This window comes from Pelophylax lessonae, assembly GCF_965119305.1.
Source record: "Pelophylax lessonae genome assembly, chromosome: 7".
Classification (NCBI taxonomy): Eukaryota; Metazoa; Chordata; class Amphibia; order Anura; family Ranidae; genus Pelophylax; species Pelophylax lessonae.
Genome location: NC_138774.1, coordinates 180,102,617 through 180,124,469, shown reverse-complemented (window position 1 = coordinate 180,124,469; position 21,853 = coordinate 180,102,617). Strand labels below are relative to the sequence as shown.

At 48.4% G+C, this 21,853-nt stretch overlaps 1 protein-coding gene across 1 annotated transcript in view; it reads right to left on the bottom strand.

Annotated features, from left to right (window-relative positions):
• LOC309560559 (uncharacterized protein) overlaps positions 1-20,597 on the bottom strand; it is a gene marked incomplete at its 3' end in the record, with an annotated part of 42,492 nt that extends 21,895 nt beyond the window's left edge. Inside the window, exon 1 of the mRNA XM_082264185.1 lies at positions 19,860-20,597. Coding sequence (XP_082120311.1) covers positions 19,860-20,567 — 708 coding nt within the window. The 5' untranslated portion in view covers positions 20,568-20,597. The remainder of the gene's footprint in view (positions 1-19,859) is intronic.
• Positions 20,598-21,853: the final 1,256 nt, after the last annotated feature.

Here is a 21,853-nt window from a genome sequence, read left to right as displayed (position 1 = left end):
GATGAGTGGAAGACGGCATTCAGAACTAGATACGGACTATTCGAATATCTAGTGATGCCGTTTGGGTTGTGTAATGCTCCCGCAGCATTTCAGCGGTTCATAAACTACATCTTCCGAGATCTACTCGATGTCTGTGTCGTAGTATATCTGGACGATATACTCATTTACTCTCAATCCTTGTCTGAACATAAAAGACATGCAAGACTTGTGTTGTCCAGATTGCTCGCACACAACTTGTACGTAAAACTGAAGAAATGCCTATTCCATAAGGAAGAGGTGTTATTCTTAGGATACATCATATCCAAGAACAGCATCAAGATGGATATGAGCAAGATATCCTGTATTCTGGATTGGCCTGTACCACCAACTCGTAAGGCCTTACAACGATTTCTTGGATTCTCAAACTTCTATAGGAAGTTCATCAAGAACTTCTCGTCTATTGTGAGACCACTCACACAACTTACAAGTGTTAAGCAAACATTTAAATGGTCTGAAGAAGCAAATAAAGCGTTCAGCTTGTTGAAATCAAGCTTCATTACCGCTCCCATACTACGCCATCCAGACCCATCCCTCCAATACATCCTGGAGGTAGATGCGTCAAATATGGCTGTAGGAGCAGTTCTTTCCCAACGACCTACGAATACTTCACCACTTCATCCAGTTGCCTTCTTCTCTAAATCACTAAGTAACCCAGGAGGTGAACTACCCAGTGGGTGAAAAAAAGAGTTACTTGCCATGAAGTTGGCACTGGAGAATTGGCGACATCTACTTGAGGGCACCCGGTTGCCAATACTCATATATACAGACCATAAAAACCTCCAATATCTCCAGACCAACAAGACCCTTTCCCACCGACAGGTACGTTGGTCGCTATTCTTCCTAAGATTCAATTTCTTAGTGACCTATACACCTGCAGACAAAAACAAGAAGGCAGATGCGTTATCACGGTTAACCGAAGATAACTGTGCCGAAATTCCTTCATTACCTATAATACCCCATGACCGTATTATTGGTGTTGTTCGTCCCTTAAAGGAAGAGATTCTGCACAGTCTAAGACTGGATCACCACCACCTCAACTAAGTACTGATGCAGAAGGCTTCCGCTTCTTTAACGACAAACTCTACATACCTCCCGGTATGCGTACCAAAATCTTGGAGTTATCCCATGACGTACCTATGGCAGGACATATGGGTATGACTAAGACATTTAATTTGCTCACTACGCAATTTTGGTGGCCTGGGATGAAGACGTCTGTACAAAAATTCATTTCTTCATGTGACATCTGTGCAAGGTCCAAAATTGACACTACAAAACCTTCTGGTTTACTTTGCAGTCTACCAATACCCAAAGTTCCATGGGAAGTTGTTTCTTTAGACTTCATAGTGGAATTACCACCGTCCAAGGGATTCACTACCATCCTAGTGTCAGTGGACCATCTGACAAAAATGGCACATTTCATTCCCATTCGCAGACTACCTTCATCTAAGGAAACAGCGGAATTGCTAGTAAAATATGTGTTCAAACTACATGGAATTCCAAAGACTCTTATCTGACCGGGGCTCGCAGTTCATCTCTTTGGCAAGCTCTATGTCACATACTGCGCATTGAGCGAAAACTTACTTCCTCCTATCACCCGCAGACCAACGGACAAACTGAAAGAGTCAACCAGTGTATTGAACAATATTTGCGTTGCTACACCTCATACCTACAGGATGATTGGGTGGACCTCCTCCCTCTGGCAGAATTTGCTTATAACAATGCAACCCACAGTACTACTAAGCAAAGTCCGTTCTACCTGAACTATGGGTTCCATCCCACAATTCTTCCACCACGCATCCTACCATCAAGTAACCCAGTAGCCTCTGACTATCTCACCCAAATAAAAGACTCTTTGGGCTTACTTAACACCACCATCTCACATGCTCATAGCCAACAAAAGAGGTACTATGACCTCCGCAGAAGACCTTCACCTCAATATGCTATTGGGGATCTTGTTTGGCTATCTACGAGGAACTTGAGGTTGAAAATTCCTAGTAAAAAGCTTGGACCTCTATTCCTGGGACCTTTCCCAATTGAGAAGCTCATTGGGGAATCTGCAGTTCGACTCACTTTACCGGCAGATCTTAAAATACACCCCACGTTCCATGTATCTCTATTGAAGCCACATACACCCAACCAAGGGATTAGACCTACCATCACGCCTCCACCTCCAATACAAGTTGAAGGTGGAGAAGAATTTGAGATTAAAGAAATTTTGGATTCTCGTATCCACAGAGGAAAGCTCCAATATTTCATAAGATGGAAAAATTATGGTCCCCAAGATGACACCTGGTTGGATGCTTCTGACGTCCACGCACCCAGGCTTATACGAAGGTTCCACTCCAAATACCCGGAGAGACCAGTATTATAGGCCTTCCGGAGCCGGCCTTAAGGGGGGGGGGTACTGTAAGATCCTGGTACCTGCGGTACCCTTCCAGCCTATTATTTGTACATTACGTTCCACCATATAGATAGGTGGAACGCATCTAGTACCTGTCCCTTTAAATTCCATGACCTCATCAGTGAGTGCCGCTCTGAGCGGCTATTTCAACCGCCGGCATTCACTCACATGTGTTCATGCAAACCGCTTGCTACAGCATTACCTAATGCTGCCGAATCCTCCAGCTATTCCCTAATACCTGGATTGACCGAAGACTTGCTACAACATCTTGTATCTCGCTACAAGATCATTACCTCACCGCCGGAACCCTCTCCTTACAAACCTACCAGTGATAAGTACCCCACAGGGGAATACCTTCCTAATCTACTTTCACTACTACTCTGCTTACTAAAGACTATTGCTACTCTAAGAACTATACTGTTACATCTAACACCTGCACCGCTACTTAGATTGCAAGCTCTTGAGCCTATTACCATCTTGTCACTGCACTAGCCTAGCATCTCCTGTACACTTCATCTGCTCTTCACTACCACCTGTTACCTGTACATGATTGCTATCCTAAGTGCTTACTATCACCATCTGTTACCTCTTACCATTGCTATCACTATCCACGCCTGTCCCCTCAGTATCACCTCTATACTTTCACATATAAACATATCACTCCAGGAACATCTTTAATGAGTGTCTGTGTTTGTGTATGTGCTTGCTGAGACAGGCTGATGCACAATGATGAGTCTTGAGAGTTGGATATGGTAGTTCAACACATCTCTACATGACTACTGAGTGTAACTTCCGCAGCTGCAAATCCACACCACACAAATAAACGCCGGAGCGTTACAGACATCAGCAAGTGCAAAAGTATAGTGTAGTTGCAGTGTTGCCAAGGCAGAAGGCTCAATGCACACAAACATGTATCAAAGCATTTACTGTATCTCTAGAATGTAGATTAGCATTTCTCTATCGCTCATTGACAGACGTAGTCTTCTTGATTCTCAAGAGCTGGGTTATGTTGTCTCCGCAGGAGTAGGACTAGGCAGAATGACAAAACGTTCTGGCTCCACCCTAGGGGGCAGTCCCTGAGGGTATATCCTCCCTCTCTCTGCTACAGGGAATCAGTTTTTTCTGTCTAGTCAGGAGTAAGGACCTAAGTTCCTTGCTGGGATCTTTTGGTCCTGGCAAGACTTTTTTTCTTTAAGAAAAAGACATTTTTTAGGTAGTTTTCTCCAGTGTTTTTTTCCTGTGAGATCTTCAAGCAAAAATGCCGGACTGGGCGACACTTGTGGTCACCCCAGCCGGCCTACGAGCGCGTGCAGACCAGGCATTGCGCTTGGTCGGCCGCGACATATTCAAGTAAGTATGCGGGGCCGGGCGACGGGCTGGATGTGAGATCCAGTGGTCACCCCGGTTTCTGCCTAAAAGCGCGTGCAGACCAGTGCGCTGAGTCGGCCGCGACGGAGTCCCAGTAAAGGGACTGACTTTGCGAGTTAAAAGCTCGCTGGGACGCCAGGACCAGAGAGTCGAGGCGTCCACAAACCCCCACCTCGGTGGAGAGGGTATTATGAAGAGAGGGTGCCTGTCGGTTCGGTATGGCGAGTAAAACGTTCCCTTTTTTCCTCATTTATGAGGCAGTATATATTATGGGCCCCTCCAGATATGGTCAGTATATATCTGACACTTACAAGTCCCCCTTGTAATACAGCATGTGTTTGTGGGAAGTGGACTTGGTTCAAGAGCTAACACTCTACCCAGCAGACTGTAACATTACAGCAAACATAGGAGGTATAATCCTACCTTATGTGCAGTGTATCTCTGTAGATCCATATGTCACCTCTCAGCAGAGTGCAGGTGGATGTGCTGGGAAGACGATATCGGCGGTCCGCCGCCATTTTGCCGTAGACCGAATGCATGTATGTCCTCAGGTCACGCCGGCCGCCATGTTTTTGGAGTCTTATGTCTCTTCTATGGGGGCGGCCATGTTTTGTGAGCCCAGCTTCCTCGTGGAGGGCTGGGAACGCCGGAAGGCGTACACAGGGGGCGGAGCCACGCCTTCTGCCCGGGAAAAAGCAAACAGCTCCTTCCAGTCTGTGTAAGACAGACGCTGGCTGCAGTTTGTTGGAAACTGCACTGCATCGGTTGGTGAGCCTTGGGGGTCCCTCTCTCTCTCTCTGGGATCGAGAAGCAGGTACTCTGAGGGGCGCTATTGCGCTAGGGGGAGACACACAAAAAAAAAAAAAAAAAAAGGTTTTTTTGTTTATTGCTGGCAAAAGTGTCCTGTATTAACATGGACCCTGCCACTCATGTATCTCCTCCGGATCCCCTCGAGGGGTCTGCGGGATCCTCCAGCACCCCATTGACAATTGAATCTTTGTCAGCCATTATGGAAACTTTTGTGTCCCGGGTGGAAGTGGCTTGTCAGGGACAGGGCGCAAGAAAGCGACCCCCGCCTAACCCCTTATTATCTGAAACCTCGGATTCAGACTCTGAGCCTATTTCTGCAGTTGCAGGTACTTCATCTGGTATTGGTGTCTCGGGTCCTGTCTCTTCAGACAGTGAGGAGGATGTTTCGGCATCTGCCATAGCCCGAGAGGAAGCGTTGGTAAACGCACTCATTGCATCTGTTCAAGAGACTTTAAGGTTACAGGGTATTCCATCAGAAATAGCTGAAACTGAGATCCCTTTTGGGACTAAAAAGCGCATCAAAGTGGCAAAGGTTTTTCCATTGCCCAAATGTTTTGGCAATCCAATCGATGAAGAATGGCGTCTGCCAAAACGCACTTTTAATATTTCTAAACGCATTGACAGGCGTTATCCGTTTGAGGAAACCCTTATTAAGAAATGGACAGAACCACCTGTGGTGGATTCACCAATTGCTAGATTGAATAAAGCCACGGTTATTCCTTTAGAAGACGCTCCGTCTTTTAAAGATCCAGTGGATCGCAAGATAGAAGCTATGTCTCGCACCATGTTTTCCTTGATTGGATCAGCTTTCAGGCCAATAATTGCTATTGGTCTGGTTTCGCAGGCTGTAACTGAATGGACCAAGTGGTTACGCCGGGACTTAGAAGAAGTCCCTCAGGCGGTATCAGATTTGTTGGAGCAAATGATACAGGGGTTACAGTTTGTATGTGATGCGGCGTTAGACGCCACTCCATTAATGGCGCGAGCATCAGTCTCAGCAGTGGTTCTCAGGCGTACACTGTGGCTAAAAGGTTGGATAGCCGACCAAGGTTCCAAAAAAGCATTGGCTAATATCCCCTTTTCAGGAGAACGTCTATTTGGAGCCAACTTAGATGAGATCATTAAGGATCTCACCGGTGGAAAAAGCACCTTTTTACCGCAAAATTTTAAAGGTAGAGGAACTCGTCAAAGACGAGGGCCTTCTTTTTCTGCTCACAAGAGGTTTTTTCGTCCAGCGGGTGAAAAAACTAAGTCCTCCAAGGTTCCTACAGGAGGCATCAGGGGTCGTTGGTCGGGCAAGCAAAAGCCCGCCCCCTCCAGACCTGAAGATAAACCATCCAAAGCCTGAAGGTGCGCCCCCACCCATAACTGGGGTGGGGGGACGTCTTCGCCGGTTCCCGGATCCATGGCTTTCCAGAATCCCGGACAAATGGGTTTGCGAAGTCATAAAGTCAGGGTACAAGATCGAGTTTCGATCTCTCCCACCGGCGCGATTCTTCCCTTCCAATATCCGACTATCTCCGGATCGTCTAGAAGATCTGCGGAGAGCAGTCACAGATCTACTACAACAAGGAGTGGTAGTCCACGTTCCTTGGACAGAACGGTTTCAAGGGTTTTATTCAAACCTGTTTACAATACCCAGGAAAGAGGGCAAAGTGCGTCCAATTCTGGACTTAAGAGCACTCAATTCTTTCGTCAACATAAGAAGATTCAGAATGGAGTCCATTCGCACGGTAGCAGCCTTCCTGCATCCAGGGGATGTCCTAGCGTCCATAGACATCAAGGACGCCTATCTTCACATTCCCATTTTCGCAGGACATCAGCGTTTTCTACGCTTTTCCGTAGAGGAGAACCACTATCAGTTTGTGGCGTTACCTTTCGGTCTCGCCACGGCTCCGCGGGTCTTCACAAAAGTGTTGGCCCCAATGTTGGCACTTCTGCGCCAAAGAGGTATATCGATTCTAGGTTACCTAGACGATCTTCTGCTTCATGCAGAGTCTCCTCAGACCTTGCTACAAAACATAGAAATTACTATGATTTCTTTACAGGAATTCGGGTGGCTGGTGAACCAGCAAAAGTCTTTTCTGGTTCCCACCCAGAGGCTCGAATATCTGGATCTAATTCTAGACACAGTCAGGACAAGAGTGTTTCTTCCGGTAGGGAAACTTCGAAAGATTCAATCAGCAGTCCAGTTGTTACTGTCCAACAGCTGGTCTTCCCTTCGGACTTGCATGAGGGTTCTGGGGTTGATGGTGGCTTCATTCGAAGCAGTCCCATTTGCCCAGTCCCATACCCGAATTCTTCAGCAAGAGATTCTCCTCAGATGGAATCGGAATCCGGAATCCCTGGACAATCAGATACGATTGAGCAAACAGACCAGAGAGTCTCTGGTTTGGTGGCTTCGGTCTCCAATGCTCAGCCAGGGAAAGTCATTTCTGCCAATATATTGGACGATAGTGACCACGGATGCCAGTCTATCCGGATGGGGAGGAATTCTCGGTCAATTATCTGCCCAGGGACTTTGGTCCCCGGAAGAATCCAGATTACCGATAAATGTATTGGAACTGAGAGCGATCAGACTTTGTCTGATTCACTGGACCGAGCAGCTCCAGGGCAGCCCGGTTCGGATCCAGTCGGACAATGCCACGGCCGTGGCTTATGTCAATCACCAGGGGGGCACCAAGAGTGTCCGAGCGGCCAAAGAAGTGGCTTGCATTCTTCGCTGGGCGGAACGATTTGTTCCAGCAATCTCTGCGGTGTTCATTCCGGGGGTGGAGAATTGGCAGGCAGATTATCTCAGCCGTCAGACCCTGGATCAGGGGGAATGGTCCCTCCATCCAGACGTTTTCCACCAGTTGTGCCTACGGTGGGGCACCCCGGATGTGGATCTGTTGGCATCACGATTCAACAGGAAAGTTCAGAGATTCGTGGCTCGCTCCCGCGATCCTCTAGCAGAAACCGCAGACGCACTGATCGCCCCGTGGGGACAATACCAGCTAATATATGCCTTCCCTCCTCTCGCGTTACTGCCAAGACTTCTTCGCAGGGTAGAGGAGGAAGGAATCCCAGTAATCCTGGTAGCTCCGGACTGGCCTCGTCGAGCTTGGTACGCCGACATGGTCAGACTGGTGGCGGACGTCCCGTGGAGACTTCCTCTCAGAGAGGATCTACTGTCTCAGGGACCGATCCTCCATCCTGCTTTACGATCGCTGGCTTTAACGGCCTGGCTATTGAGACCCAGGTGCTGAAGGACAAAGGTTTGTCAGCTTCAGTTATTCCTACTCTAGTTGAAGCAAGGAAAGCGACTTCCAGAAAGATTTATCATCGCACATGGAAGTCCTACATTGCATGGTGTGAACCTTTGGGGTTCCGTCCTCGGTCTTATTCGATTAGTCGAATATTGGCTTTTCTGCAACAAGGGGTTGAGCAGAAACTGGCCTTGAGTACTATCAGGGGTCAGGTCTCAGCATTAGCCATCTTCTTTCAGAAGCCTTTGGCTACTCATTCCTTGGTGCGGAATTTCATCCAGGGGGTGCGACATCTGGCTCCGCCAGTGCACGCGCCGTTACCCCCCTGGGATCTTAATTTAGTGTTGTCGGTTCTTCAGAAACCTCCCTTTGAAGATATTAGGGAGATTCCTCTACCCACGTTGTCCCAGAAGGTGGCCTTCTTGGTGGCTATTACTTCTGCACGCAGGGTGTCAGAACTGGCCGCATTATCTTGTCGTTCACCATATCTGGTGGTTCATAGAGATAAGGTGGTTCTTCGTCCGAATCCATCCTTCCTACCAAAAGTAGTTTCAGAATTTCATCTGAATGAAGAAATTGTATTACCTTCCCTGTGTCCTAAGCCCAGTCATCCTCGGGAATTTGCTTTGCACTCCTTGGATGTGGTCCGGGCGATCAGGGTATACTTGAAAACGACAGACTCGTTTTGCAAGACGGATTCACTTTTTGTGATCCCAGATGGACCCAAAAAGGGGTTGCCTGCATCTGCCGCGACCATTTCCAGATGGATCAGACAGACGATAGTGCAGGCTTATTCTATTAAGGGTCGGGAGCCCCCGTTCCCTGTTAAGGCGCACTCCACTTGGGCACTTAGTGCGTCATGGGCCTTTCGCCATCAGGCGTCAGTGGTCCAGGTGTGCAAGGCGGCTACCTGGTCGTCGGTGCATACCTTCTCTAAACATTATAAAGTTGATGTAATGGCATCGTCTGATGCCTCATTTGGCCGCAAGGTTTTGCAGGCCGCAATTTGAGGAGACCAGTGGTCTACCTCGAGGGTTTTTTTCCGTTGGAAAATTTTTTCTTTAGTCTCATTCTTTGTTTATAATGAGCCTTTAAAACTTCTAGTTTGGCACCGGTTGGGCCTACTAGATTGGATTTGATTTTGTCAATCCCACCCCTCATTTGTGGCACTGCTTCTGGATGTCCCAGCTCTTGAGAATCAAGAAGACTACGTCTGTCAATGAGCGATAGAGAAAAATGGATTTTTGTAAGAACTTACCGTAAAATCCTTTTCTCTTAAGCTCATTGACAGACGTAGTACCCGCCCCTCTATCATTGAGTTGGGTTGGGTTAATTTCTCTGTACTGCTTTAAACAGAACTGATTCCCTGTAGCAGAGAGAGGGAGGATATACCCTCAGGGACTGCCCCCTAGGGTGGAGCCAGAACGTTTTGTCATTCTGCCTAGTCCTACTCCTGCGGAGACAACATAACCCAGCTCTTGAGAATCAAGAAGACTACGTCTGTCAATGAGCTTAAGAGAAAAGGATTTTACGGTAAGTTCTTACAAAAATCCATTTTTTGCAGCTGGTGTGCCTTCTAAGGATGTCAGGGGTGCTGCTCTGCATCCAGTATTATTGTCAAGGTCTTACCTTGCACTCTTGTTGGCAGCCATCTTGGACATGTGCAGACTGCTGCCTCTTCTAGACTCTGATTGCATCATCACTTCCTGCTGCCTGGGCGTTGTACATTGATGATGTCACACACCTGACTATATCTATCACTTGCTGGGTTGCTATCATTGCCCTTGTGTTTGTGCTTCAAGGTGCATCTCTGCTAGCAGTCTTTTGTGCTCTGTGTTCTTCTGTGCATGACCTGGCTTGGCTGACCACTCTCCTGCCTCTCGACCCGGCATCGGCTGACGACTCTCCTGGCTCTCGACCCGGCATCAGCAGACGACCCACTTCTGGGTCCGACCCCAGCTTGGATTACTACCCGCTCCTGGACTTGACTCTGGCTTGTTCCTGCTCTCATTTTCTCACTGTCGCGGTGCGATTATTATTATTATTTTTTCCTCCAATAAACTGCTTAATTTTAGCTGCATTCCCGTGTGGTCTGGTTTCCTGGAACCCTGACAGCACACAAGGGCCATGAATCCTGACGATGCAGGTGCTCCTATGCTTCCCATGCTGCTTACCAGGCACGATCAACAAGATAACCTTTTGGGTCAGTTTGTTCGCTCAGGCGTTGCAGACGTTGCTTGCACATGCAGCACTCCTTGCTCCTGGTGCTGCTAGGCCGGTGGTTCCTCCTGTTGTTGCACCAGATGCTGCTCCTGATGCCGCTCCTGCAGCTGAAGTCGCTGTTACCAGAGGGATGACTGGTTCAGCCCCCCTCCCGCAGTGCTATGGGGGTGAACCGAGTCAGTGTCGTGGCTTCCTAAACCAAGTGGGCATTTATTTTGAGATGGTTCCTTAGGCGTTTCCTTCTAACAGGTCCAAGGTGGGCCTCCAAATCTCATTGCTCTCGGACAAGGCCTTGGTCTGGGCGAATCCCTTAAGCGAGAACGATAATCCAGTGATTCTCGATTAGCCTCCTTTTGTAGGGTATTCGATGTGCCTGCTCGCTCTGCCTCTGCTGCTAAGTTGCTCCTGTCTATTCAACAGGGTATACACACCATTGCCGAGTGTGCAATCAAATTTTGTACCCTGGCAGCAGAGGTGCAATAATGAGACTCTGGTGGCTGTCTTCTCTCATAGTCTCTCCGATGCATTGAAGGACAAGATTGCAGACAAGGATATCCCTGATGAGCTTGAGGCTCTCATTTCCTTCCTGATTTTGATCGATACCAGGCTCAGGGAGAGACCATCATTTAAGGAGCGCCTGTGGAGGCCTCCTACCAGATTGGCTCCTACGTTTTCTTTCCCACCCATTCCTCCCTCACCTCCCACACCTCCTGGGGATGGTGCGTCTGGCTGTAAACCCATGCAGCTTGGGTTTACTTGCCTTTCCAAAGCTGAGCAGGCCTTTAGAAGGAGGGAGGGCCAGTGTCTGTATTGCTGTATTGGTGGACATTTCCTGAAATCTTGTCCTACCATCTGGGAACTGCTCGCACCTAAGGTCCTGTCGGGGGTAGATCTTAGGTGAAATTTCCTCGTCCCTGGTCTCCCGTAAAGATAAACCGCAAATCACAGTTGTCCTCTCCTAAGCAGCGCGCTCGGTGGTTACTGTGCATTAAAGGCATTGGTTGATTCCGGTGCTTGTGGTTACTTTATTGACAGTACGTTTACTGCTGCTAATTCCATACCCTTGCAGCCTAGTGTTTTTCCACTAGTCATGGAGGCAATTGATGGCAGACCCCTGCAACCGAGACAGGTTACCCACGAGACTCTTCTGGTTGATATGGTGATAGGGGCTCTTCACAGGGAGTCAACCTGTTTCCAGGTTATATCATCCCCACACTACCCCGTAGTTTTGGGTTACCCGTGGCTTCAGGAACACAATGCGATCTTTGACTGGCAGTTAATCGAGATCCTCTCTTTGTCTCCACAGTGTGGCGCTGTTTGTATCCATGGGCCTGTTAAGGTACATTGTACCTCCTCGGATTCAATGTTGCCTACTGAATATCGTGAATATCAGGATGTGTTTGACAAGGTGCGTGCTGGTACTCTTCCTCCCCTTCGTCCATATGATTGTGCCATAAACTTGCAACCTGGTGCCATTCCCCCTCGTGGCAGGGTTTATCCTCTCTCAGTTGCAGGGAATAAGGCCATGGAAGAGTATGTTGCAGATGCACTTGTCCGTGGGCACATTCGCAAGTCCACTTCTCAAGCAGGTGCCAGTTTTTTCTTTATAAAGAAAAAGTGGGGCGAGTTGAAACCTTGCATTGATTATAGGGGCCTCAATCGCATCACAGTCAAAAACGCATATCCAAATCCATTGATTACTAAATTGTTTGACCTACTCAAGGGTGCAACGTTCTTTACCAAGCTTGACTTAAGGACCGTGTATAACCTCGGATCAAGGAGGGAGACAAGTGAAAGACAGCGCTTAATATCAGAACCAGTCATTACAAATCTCTGGTGTTGCCTTTTGGCTTTTGCAATGCACCTGCTGTCTTCCAGGAGTTCATCAATGATGTATTTTGTGATATGTTGCAGCAATGCGTGGTGGTCTATTTGGATGACATCTTGATTTACTCAGACTCCATTAACTCACACTTCCTGGATGTCAGACGGGTGCTGCAATGGTTACGTGAGAATGGGCTTTTCTGCAAGCTTGAGAAATGTGAATTCCATCTGTCTCAGGTTGCCTTCTTGGGCTACATAATTTCAGCTGAGGAGTTCTCCATGGACCCTCAGAAGGTTTCGGCTGTTCTACAGTGGCCTCGCCCCAGTTCCATTCAGCGTTTTCTTGGGTTTGCCAACTATTATAGGAAATTTATCAGGCCCTCAAGTCTGCTTTCGCTTCGGTGCCGATTCTATCTCATCCCAATTCCCAATCCTGGTTTTCCCTTTGTCCTAGAGTTGGATGCGTTTGAGACGGGAGTAGGCTCCCTCCTGTCTCAGCTTCGGACACCTGATGGACCCTTACTTCCTTGTGGGTTCTTCTCCAAGAAGCTGTCTCTAGCTGAATGCAATTACAAGATTGGAGACAGAGAGCTCTTGCCCATTATCCTTGCTCTAAAAGAATGGAGACACTTGCTGGAAGATTCTGTGGTTCCGGTTCTCATTCTCACTTATCAAATTAATCTGACATATCTCTTGGAGACCAAGAGGCCAGGGGCGGACGTACAGGGGTCGCAGGGGTCGCCATGGCGACTGGGCCCCATGCTGCAGGGGGCCTGAGAGGGCCCCCTGTATGTATAGAGAGGAGAGCGGCAAGCGCAGCTGAGCCCGGAGCTCCCCGATCCTCAGCGAGTTACACACACACAGCAGCTGGTCTCTCTCCCCAGCTGCCTGTGTGTAAAGCTGGGGGGGGGGGTGTATGGAGATGGAGGGGTGTGTAAAGCTGGAGGGGGGGTGTATTGAGATGGAGGGGTGTGTAAAGCTGGGGGGGGGTGTTTGGAGATGGAGGGGTGTGTGAAGCTGGGGGGGGTGTATGGAGATGAAGGGGTGTGTGGAGCTGGGGGGGAGGTGTAAAGTTCCTACCACCCCACCCCCTGTCATCTTCCTACCATCCCACTCCTGTCATCTTCATCCCCACTGTCATCTTCCTACCATCCCATCCCCTGTCATCTTCATCCCCACTGTCATCTTCCTACCATCCCACCCCTGTCATCTTCATCCCCACTGTCATCTTCCTACCATCCCACCCCTGTCATCTTCATCCCCACTGTCATCTTCCTACCATCCCACCCCTGTCATCTTCATCCCCACTGTCATCTTCCTACCATCCCACCCCTGTCATCTTCATCCCCACTGTCATCTTCCTACCATCCCACCCCTGTCATCTTCATCCCCACTGTCATCTTCCTACCATCCCACCCCCAGTCATCTTCATCCCCACTGTCATCTTCCTACCATCCCACCCCCAGTCATCTTCATCCCCACTGTCATCTTCCTACAATCCCACCCCCAGTCATCTTCATCCCCCTGTCATCTTCCTACCATCCATATTGTAAAAAAAAAAAAAAAAAAAAATGAATAAGGGCTCTTTCACACGGGCGATCCGATCAGATCCGCCTGTCAGTTTTTTAGGAGGATCTGATCAGATCCTCCATGCAGCTCTATGGGGCAGCGGATGTCAGCGGAGACACCTCCGCTGACATCCGCTGCCATCCGTATCCGATCCTGTCTGTGAAATCTGGACGGATGGAAACCCTATTTTTCCATCCGTTCAGTGATTGGATGAGAGCGGACAGGCGGTCCACTCTCATCCGATCCCCCATAGAGAGCAGCGGGGGCTGTGACACCTCCCTCTCCGCACTGCAGCAGCACGGATCCGCCTACGGAGGGGGACCGTGTGAAAGAATCCTTAAGCAAATTCTAGAAAAATTTAATTAAAATAAAAAACTACTGACACCAATGGCATAACTACCACACAAACATTGCACTTGCGACCGGCCCTGGCGTTCCGCCACCAGGCTGGGAGGGAAGGGCCCCGTCCGGGGGGGCCCTTTATGGTTTCTTGCATCGGGGCCCTGAAGGTTCTAGTTACACCACTGCAAGAGGCTCACACCCTGTCAGGCCAGATGGGCCTTGTTCTTATCTCGATTTAACTACTGTATGTGGTCTCCTATTTGCCTGGCTCCAAGAATGTTAAACCTGATGCCTTGTCTTGCCGGTCATACCTTCAGATTATATCCTGGCTGCCAACTGTACCCCCTTAACTTCTCCTCTTGGGGAACAGATCTTGGCTTCCCAACCTGATGCTCCCACAGAGAGACCTGCTGGCAAATGTTTTGTACCCGAGGGGTTGCGCATCAGACTGTTGTGCACATACCACAATACCAAGACTGTCAGTCACCCCGGTAAGAACCAGATGTCCTGGGCTATTTTTCGTCAGTTCTGGTGGCCATCTCTCCGCACTGATGTTGTTGCGTATGTGGCTGCTTGTTCGGTCTGTGCCCAGAACAAATCTCGGCACCTTCCCTTGGGCGTACTGCATTCCATTCCCAATGGGGAGCATCCCTGGTCTCATCTGGCCATGGATTTTATTGTGGAACTTCCCGCATCTTGAGGTTACATGGTTATGCTCATGACTGATGACCGCTTCTCCAAGATGTGCTACTGTGTTCCTTTCAAGTGGCTGCCTACCATCCAGGAGCTTGCCTTGGTTTTTGCCAGGGAGGTCTTCCGTTTACACAGGTTGCCTAAGGAGATTGTTTCAGACCATGGGAGACAGTTTGTCTTCAGGTTCTGGCGTGCCTTTTTGGAGTTGGGTCAGTCTTTTTGTTAAACCCACTGGTTAAACGAAAACAAAATAGCCAGCCTCAAATCACATGGTCTCTGACCACCAATCGTAAAGTCTGATGTTCTCAGAGACCATGTATAAATGGGCTTAAAATTAGGGATGATCGAACTTTTCAAAAGTTCGGTTCGACCAGAACACCCGAACTTCCCGAAAGTTCGGCCCGGATTTCAGAACCCCATTGAAATCAATGGGACCCGAACTTCGGTAATCAAAAAACACAATTTTGAAGCCCTAAAACCCAACAAATGCCCCTAAAAAGTGCCTAGGGTTCTGGGTCATGCCCCAGGGACTATTAATCACACAAAAAAAAGTTCTTAAATTTTCATTTTTGATAGAGAGCCAATTATTGAAAAAATTATTGAAAAAAAAAAAAGAGATTTCTTTGGATTTAGTGTCTGGGGGGTCTAAAAAGTGTACCTGTGAAGTTTCAGCTCTGTAGCATGTCCAGAACCAGAAAAAAAAAGTTTGTTTATATTAGAATAAATATAGAACAGGTTAGTAGCTTCGCTACTTTTACACCCGGCTTTTTGTTGCAGGCGTTTTATTGGGCTTTTTTGAGGACATGTTTGGAGTCAGGCATGACATCAGAACTTGTGTGTTGGGGTATATATACACACACTCATGTATGTATATATACACATACACATAAATAGGTGGGAAAGTAGCAGAAAACTATGCTTGCGCTAATGAAATAATTAACACCCATATGGCTTCTCTGCTATAACACCTATATGTGTGTATGTGTATAAATACATATAAGTGTGTGTATATATACCCCTATACAGAAGTTCAGATGCTATGCCTGCCTCCAAAGACGCCCAAAAAACACCCGTGCCAAAAAAAAAAAAACACCCAGGTGTGTTGTTGCAGGCGGTTTGTTTTGGGCATTTTTTGGGGGTCTTTGGAGGCAGGCATAACATCTGAACTTCTGTATAGGGGTATATATACACACACACTTATATGTATTTATACACATACACATATATAGGTGTTATAGCAGAGAAGCCATATGCCTGTTAATTATTTCATTAGCGCAAGCATAGGTTTCTGCTACTTTCACACCTATATATGTGTATGTGTTGTGGAGAATTAGCTCACAGGGATCACCTTTCACAGGAACTTAAGGCCAGCACGCAGGTAGTTTCTTTAAAGTCTGGTGGATTGCCAGCTTTATTTCAGCAGAGGTTTGCAAAGATACAAAAACAACAAAACAATAAAATAAATCCTTGCCGTCCAGCGCTAAACTAAACAACAGTTTTCCTCACTATACAGTGTGGGGCTGGTCCCCATCACCCACAAAAACACATAGTAAAGCAAACCTGTTCTTTTGAAAGTCCACACAGAGCTCCTCTCTCAGATTCCCTCCTGAGTCTCAGGCAGGCCAGAGCCTTTCTGTGCTCTTTTCCTGTTAATTTAAAGTCCACCTGAGCATGGACTCAGGTAACTCACAATCTCTGGACCGGAACCTAGCCTGTCACAGAGGCTGGAAAAACCCGGGCCGGATTCCGGTTCAGTCTCTCACCACAGAACGTATGCGAGGTGAAATATAGCGATTATCCACTATCTCACCTCGCATACCGTCACATATCCTCCCCCTCTGCTCAAGCGCCGGCGATTGAGCAATAGACCCAATCACACAGTGCATGCGGGAGAGGGCATTCGCATTGTTTTGGAGCTTGCCCGGCCTATGCTCTACTGTAAATTTGAACGGCTGTAGAGCCAGGAACCATCTTGTCACGCGGCCATTTTTCTCCCTGTTGTCACACATCCACTTTAGGGGAGCATGGTCAGTGACCAACTTAAACGACCTCCCCAACAAGTAATACTTCAGGGAGTCCAAAGCCCACTTAACAGCAAGACATTCCTTCTCAACAATAGCATAGTTTTTTTCATGCTTGTTCAGCTTTCGGCTCAGGTATACAACCGGGTGCTCCTCACCACCTCTGTTCTGGGATAGTACAGCACCTAGGCCCACCTCGGAGGCGTCAGTCTGTACCACAAACTCCTTTGTGAAGTCCGGAGTCACCAGCACCGGCAGTCCACAAAGGGCCTGCTTTAACCTCTGAAACGCCTCCTCCGCTTCAGGATTCCATTTGACCATGCCCGACCCTCTACCCTTCGTTAGGTCAATCAGAGGGGCGGCAATGGTGGCAAAATTAGGTATAAACCGCCGGTAATACCCCGTAATGCCTAGGAAGGCCCGAACTTGTTTTTTTGTTTACCGGTTGGGGCCACTTTTGAATTGCCTCAATCTTATTGGTCTGAGGCTTGACCAGTCCCCGACCAATAACATACCCAAGGTATTTGGCCTCCTCCAGGCCTATGGCACACTTTTTTGGGTTGGCCGTGAGACCTGCTTCCCTAAGGGAATCTACCACTGCTTGTACTCGGGGCAGATGCGAGTCCCAATCTAGGCTATGGATGACCACATTGTCCAAATAAGCAGCTGCGTATGAGCGATGTGGTCTCAAAGTTTTGTCCATCATTCTCTGGAAGGATGCATGGGCCCCATGCAGACCGAAAGGCATCCGCTTGTATTGAAACAAGCCCTCAGGAGTGGAAAAGGCAGTCTTCTCTTTGGCTGATTCAGTTAGGGGTATTTGCCAATAGCCTTTCGTTAGATCTAGAGTTGTTATGTAGCGGGCCTGTCCCAACCTGTCCACGAGTTCGTCGACCCGAGGCATCGGGTATGCATCGAACTTGGATACACTGTTGAGTTTCCTAAAATCGTTACAAAACCTGATAGTGCTATCAGGTTTTGGGACCAATACTAAGGGGCTCGACCACTCACTGTGGGACTCTTCTATTACATCCAACTCTAACATATTTTTTATTTCCTTTGCGACTGCCTCTCGCCTGGCCTCTGGGATTCTATATGGCTTTAAATTTACGCGAACCCCTGGTTCTGTCACTATATCATGCTGGATCACATTGGTCAGTCCAGGTAAGGGGGAGAAAAAGTCTCTATTTTTTTACACAAACCCCCTAACATCATTTTGTTGTGCCACTGACAGGGAATCTGTTATGGGGACGCCAGGTGTCACCGGCACCCAGTCTGCTGGGGCCGGAGATGCAGCCAATAAAGTCTCTCTGTCCTTCCAGGGCTTTAAGAGATTCACATGATAAATTTGTTGTGGTTTCCTTTTCCCTGGTTGGTAGACTTTATAGTTGACCTCTCCTATCCTCTCGATAATTTCAAAGGGACCCTGCCACTTGGCTAGAAACTTACTTTCAACCGTGGGAACCAGTACCAACACTCTGTCCCCGGGGCTGAAAGTACGGACTCTGGCACCCCGATCATAGACCCTCCTCTGGGCCTCCTGCGCTCGCTCCATATGTTCTCGTACCAGTGGCAGGACAGCAGTTATTCTATCTTGCATCAGGGAGATATGCTCTATGACGCTTCTATATGGGGTGGCCTCACCTTCCGATGTTTCTTTGGCAACATCCAGCAGCCTCCTGGGATGTCTACCATACAAGAGCTCAAAGGGAGAATAGCCTGTGAATGCTTGCGGAACCTCTCGTATGGAAAACATAAGATATGGGAGCAAAAAAAATCCCAATTTCTCCCATCTTTGTCAACCACCTTTTTTAGCATACTTTTCAAGGTTTTATTAAATCTTTCGACCAAACCATCCGTTTGGGGGTGGTAGACAGAGGTACGGAGATAGAAGATTTTATATAATCTACACAGTTCCTTGGTAACCCTGGACATAAATGGGGTGCCCTGATCGGTTAAGATCTCTTTTGGGATTCCCACTCGACTAAACACCTGGACTAACTCCTTGGCGATAGCCTTAGCGGAAGTGTTACGCAAGGGTATGGCCTCAGGATAGCGTGTCGCATAGTCTAGGATTACCAGAATATGCTGGTGACCCCGGGCAGACTTCCCTACCGGCCCCACCAGGTCCATGCCGATCCTCTCAAAAGGAACCTCGATGATTGGTAGAAGGACCAGGGGACTGCGAAAATGGGGCGATGGTGCCGACATTTGGCATTCAGGGCATGATTCACAGTACCCCCTGACATCTGCATGCAACCCGGGCCAGAAAAATCTCTGGGTGATTCTCTCCCTGGTCTTTTCGATACCGAGATGTCCCCCCATTACATGACCATGGGCCAGGTCTAGGACCAACCTGCGGAAGGGTTTGGGAACCAGCAGCTGTTCAACCTCATCCTCTCCCCGTTTTATCACCTGATACAGTAAATTGTTTTTAATGGCCATGTAGGGAAAAGACACCGTACAGTGAGGATCTACTGGTTCCCCATCCACCATCTTAGCGTTTTCTCTGGCTCTAAGGAGGGTGACATCTCGTAATTGCTCGGTACAGAAATCCTCTCTCCTGACTTCTAAGTCGGGTACCACATTCTGGCTACTCTCATTGTCAGGTCCAGAAATGTCCTCCCTCTGGCTGGGAGCTAGCTTCCAGGTCCTCCGGCTCCCCAGCCATTACAGGGAAAGGAAGAGGATCTCCAGCTCCCTCGATTCCCCCAACAGGGTTTCCTTCCCTTTGGCAAAAAGGGTCTGGTGAGAGTTCCTGTGCTTCCGGAGCAGGGGGAGCTCTCTCCACCAGCCTCCCCTTGTTCTCCCACAACCTCCAAAAATGGGGGAAATCCCTCCCCACTAAAGCTTCATGAAGTAGCGAAGGCACCACCCCCACTGAATGGGTCACACTGCCCCAAGGGGTATCAACCTCAACCACTGCTGTCTGGTAGTCCCGAGTGTCCCCATGGATGCAAATGACCCCAATAGTGCTGGGGTGTAATTTTGTGGGATTTACACAATCACTTCTGACTAGGGTCACTACACTTCCAGAGTCTAGCAGGGCTGTGAGCGGCTTTCCATCCACTGCAATAACACACATTTGCTTTTCAATGCGACTCTGACATGAAGCAGTATATGCGACCTGTGCAAACAAAGATATGCGTCTTTTCCTATAAGCAAAATCGCATTGCATAGGTTCATCATTTATAGGACAGTTTGCAGCAATATGCCCAAATGCATGGCAGCGGAAACACTGTATGTGCTCTATCCCCAGTCCTCTTAGTGGTCCAAAGACCTTCCTGGCTTCTTTGGCCAGTCTCCAGGCCTAGGACCAACAGTCTCATTAGCGGTAACGACAGTCTTATCTAGTTTCCCCATGCACCTGAACCCTGGAACAGTCTTACCAGAACCGCTGGGCGATCTTGCACCCCTAGACACACTGAAGTGGGGCGTAGACGGGTTCACCAAGTCCTCCGTAGCACTGTACCTCTCCACTAGGTCCACCAATTCGGTTGCAGTTTTGGGGTCCCCCTGTCCGACCCACTTCCTCAGAGCAGCAGGGAGCGCGCGCAGGTACTGGTCCATTACCACACGCTCCACGATCTGGGGGCCCGTCAAGGTCTCTGGTTGCAACCACTTTTTGGTGAGGTGGACCAGGTCAAACATTTGAGAACGGGGTGGCTTGCTGCTGGAATAGGTCCACTGATGCACGCGCTGGGCCCGGACTGCCATGGTGACACCCAAGCGCGCGAGTATCTCCACTTTCAGAGTCTCATAGTCCTGGGCTTTATCTGGGTCCAGGTCAAAATACGCTTTTTGCGATTCTCCTGTCAGAAATGGGGCTAACAGGCCCACCCACTGTTCGTTTGGCCAACCTTCACGGACAGCGACTCTCTCAAAAGTCGCCAGGTATGCTTCCACATCATCGGCCGGTGTCATCTTTTGCAGGTGGTACGAGGCACGTACCAATTTTGGTTCAGCTAGTACAGGAGATGCAAATTCTTTCTTTAACTCCAGCAGAGCCTCTGCAAACTGCCGGTTCATCTCCTGCTGGGCTGCCTGTTGTGCTGCAGCAACCTCCTGTTGGGCTGCCTGTTGTGCTGTAGCAACCTCCTGTTGTGCTCTAGCGGCCTCTGCGATTTGGCGGTTCATCTCCTGCTGGGCTGCCTGTTGTGCTGCCAGTTGTGCAGCAGTAGCCTCCTGTTGTGCTGCCAGTTGTTCTGCAGTAGCCTCCTGTTGTGCTCTAGCGGCCTCTGCGATTTGGCGGTTTGTTTCTCGCTGAGCTGCATTAGCCTGTAGCAGGGCCTTTAGCATTTCCTCCATCTTTAGAAACTGCCCGCTGAGTCCACCACGTGTGGGGAATTAGCTCACAGGGATCACCTTTCACAGGAACTTAAGGCCAGCACACAGGTAGTTTCTTTAAAGTCTGGTGGATTGCCAGCTTTATTTCAGCAGAGGTTTGCAAAGATACAAAAACAACAAAACAATAAAATAAATCCTTGCCGTCCGGCGCTAAACTAAACAATGGTTTTCCTCACTGTACAGTGTGGGGCTGGTCCCCATCACCCACAAAAACACATAGTAAAGCAAACCTGTTCTTTTGAAAGTCCACACAGAGCTCTTCTCTCAGATTCCCTCCTGAGTCTCAGGCAGGCCAGAGCCTTTCTGTGCTCTTTTCCTGTTAATTTAAAGTCCACCTGAGCATGGACTCAGGTAACTCACAATCTCTGGACCGGAACCTAGCCTGTCACAGAGGCTGGAAAAACCCGGGCCGGATTCCGGTTCAGTCTCTCACCACAGAACGTATGCGAGGTGAAATATAGCGATTATCCACTATCTCACCTCGCATACCGTCACAGTGTATATATACATACATTTGTGTGTGTATATATACCCCTACACAGAAGTTCTGATGTTATGCCTGCCTCCAAAGACGCCCAAAAAATGCCAGCTACAAAAACGCCCAGGTGTGTTTTTGCAGCAGGCGTTTTTTTTGGGCATTTTTTGGGGGTCTTTGGAGGCAGGCAAAACATCTGAAATTCTGTATAGGGGTATATATACACACACACACTTATATGTATTTATACACATACACATATATAGGTGTTATAGCAGAGAAGCCATATGCCTGTTAATTATTTCATTAGCGCAAGCATAGGTTTCTGCTACTTTCACACCTATATATGTGTATGTGTATATATACATACATGTGTGTGTGTATATATACCCCTACACAGAAGTTCAGATGTCATGCCTGACTCCAAACATGTCCTCAAAAAAGCCCTATAAACGCCTGCAACAAAAAGCAGGGTGACAGGGGAGAAGCCACC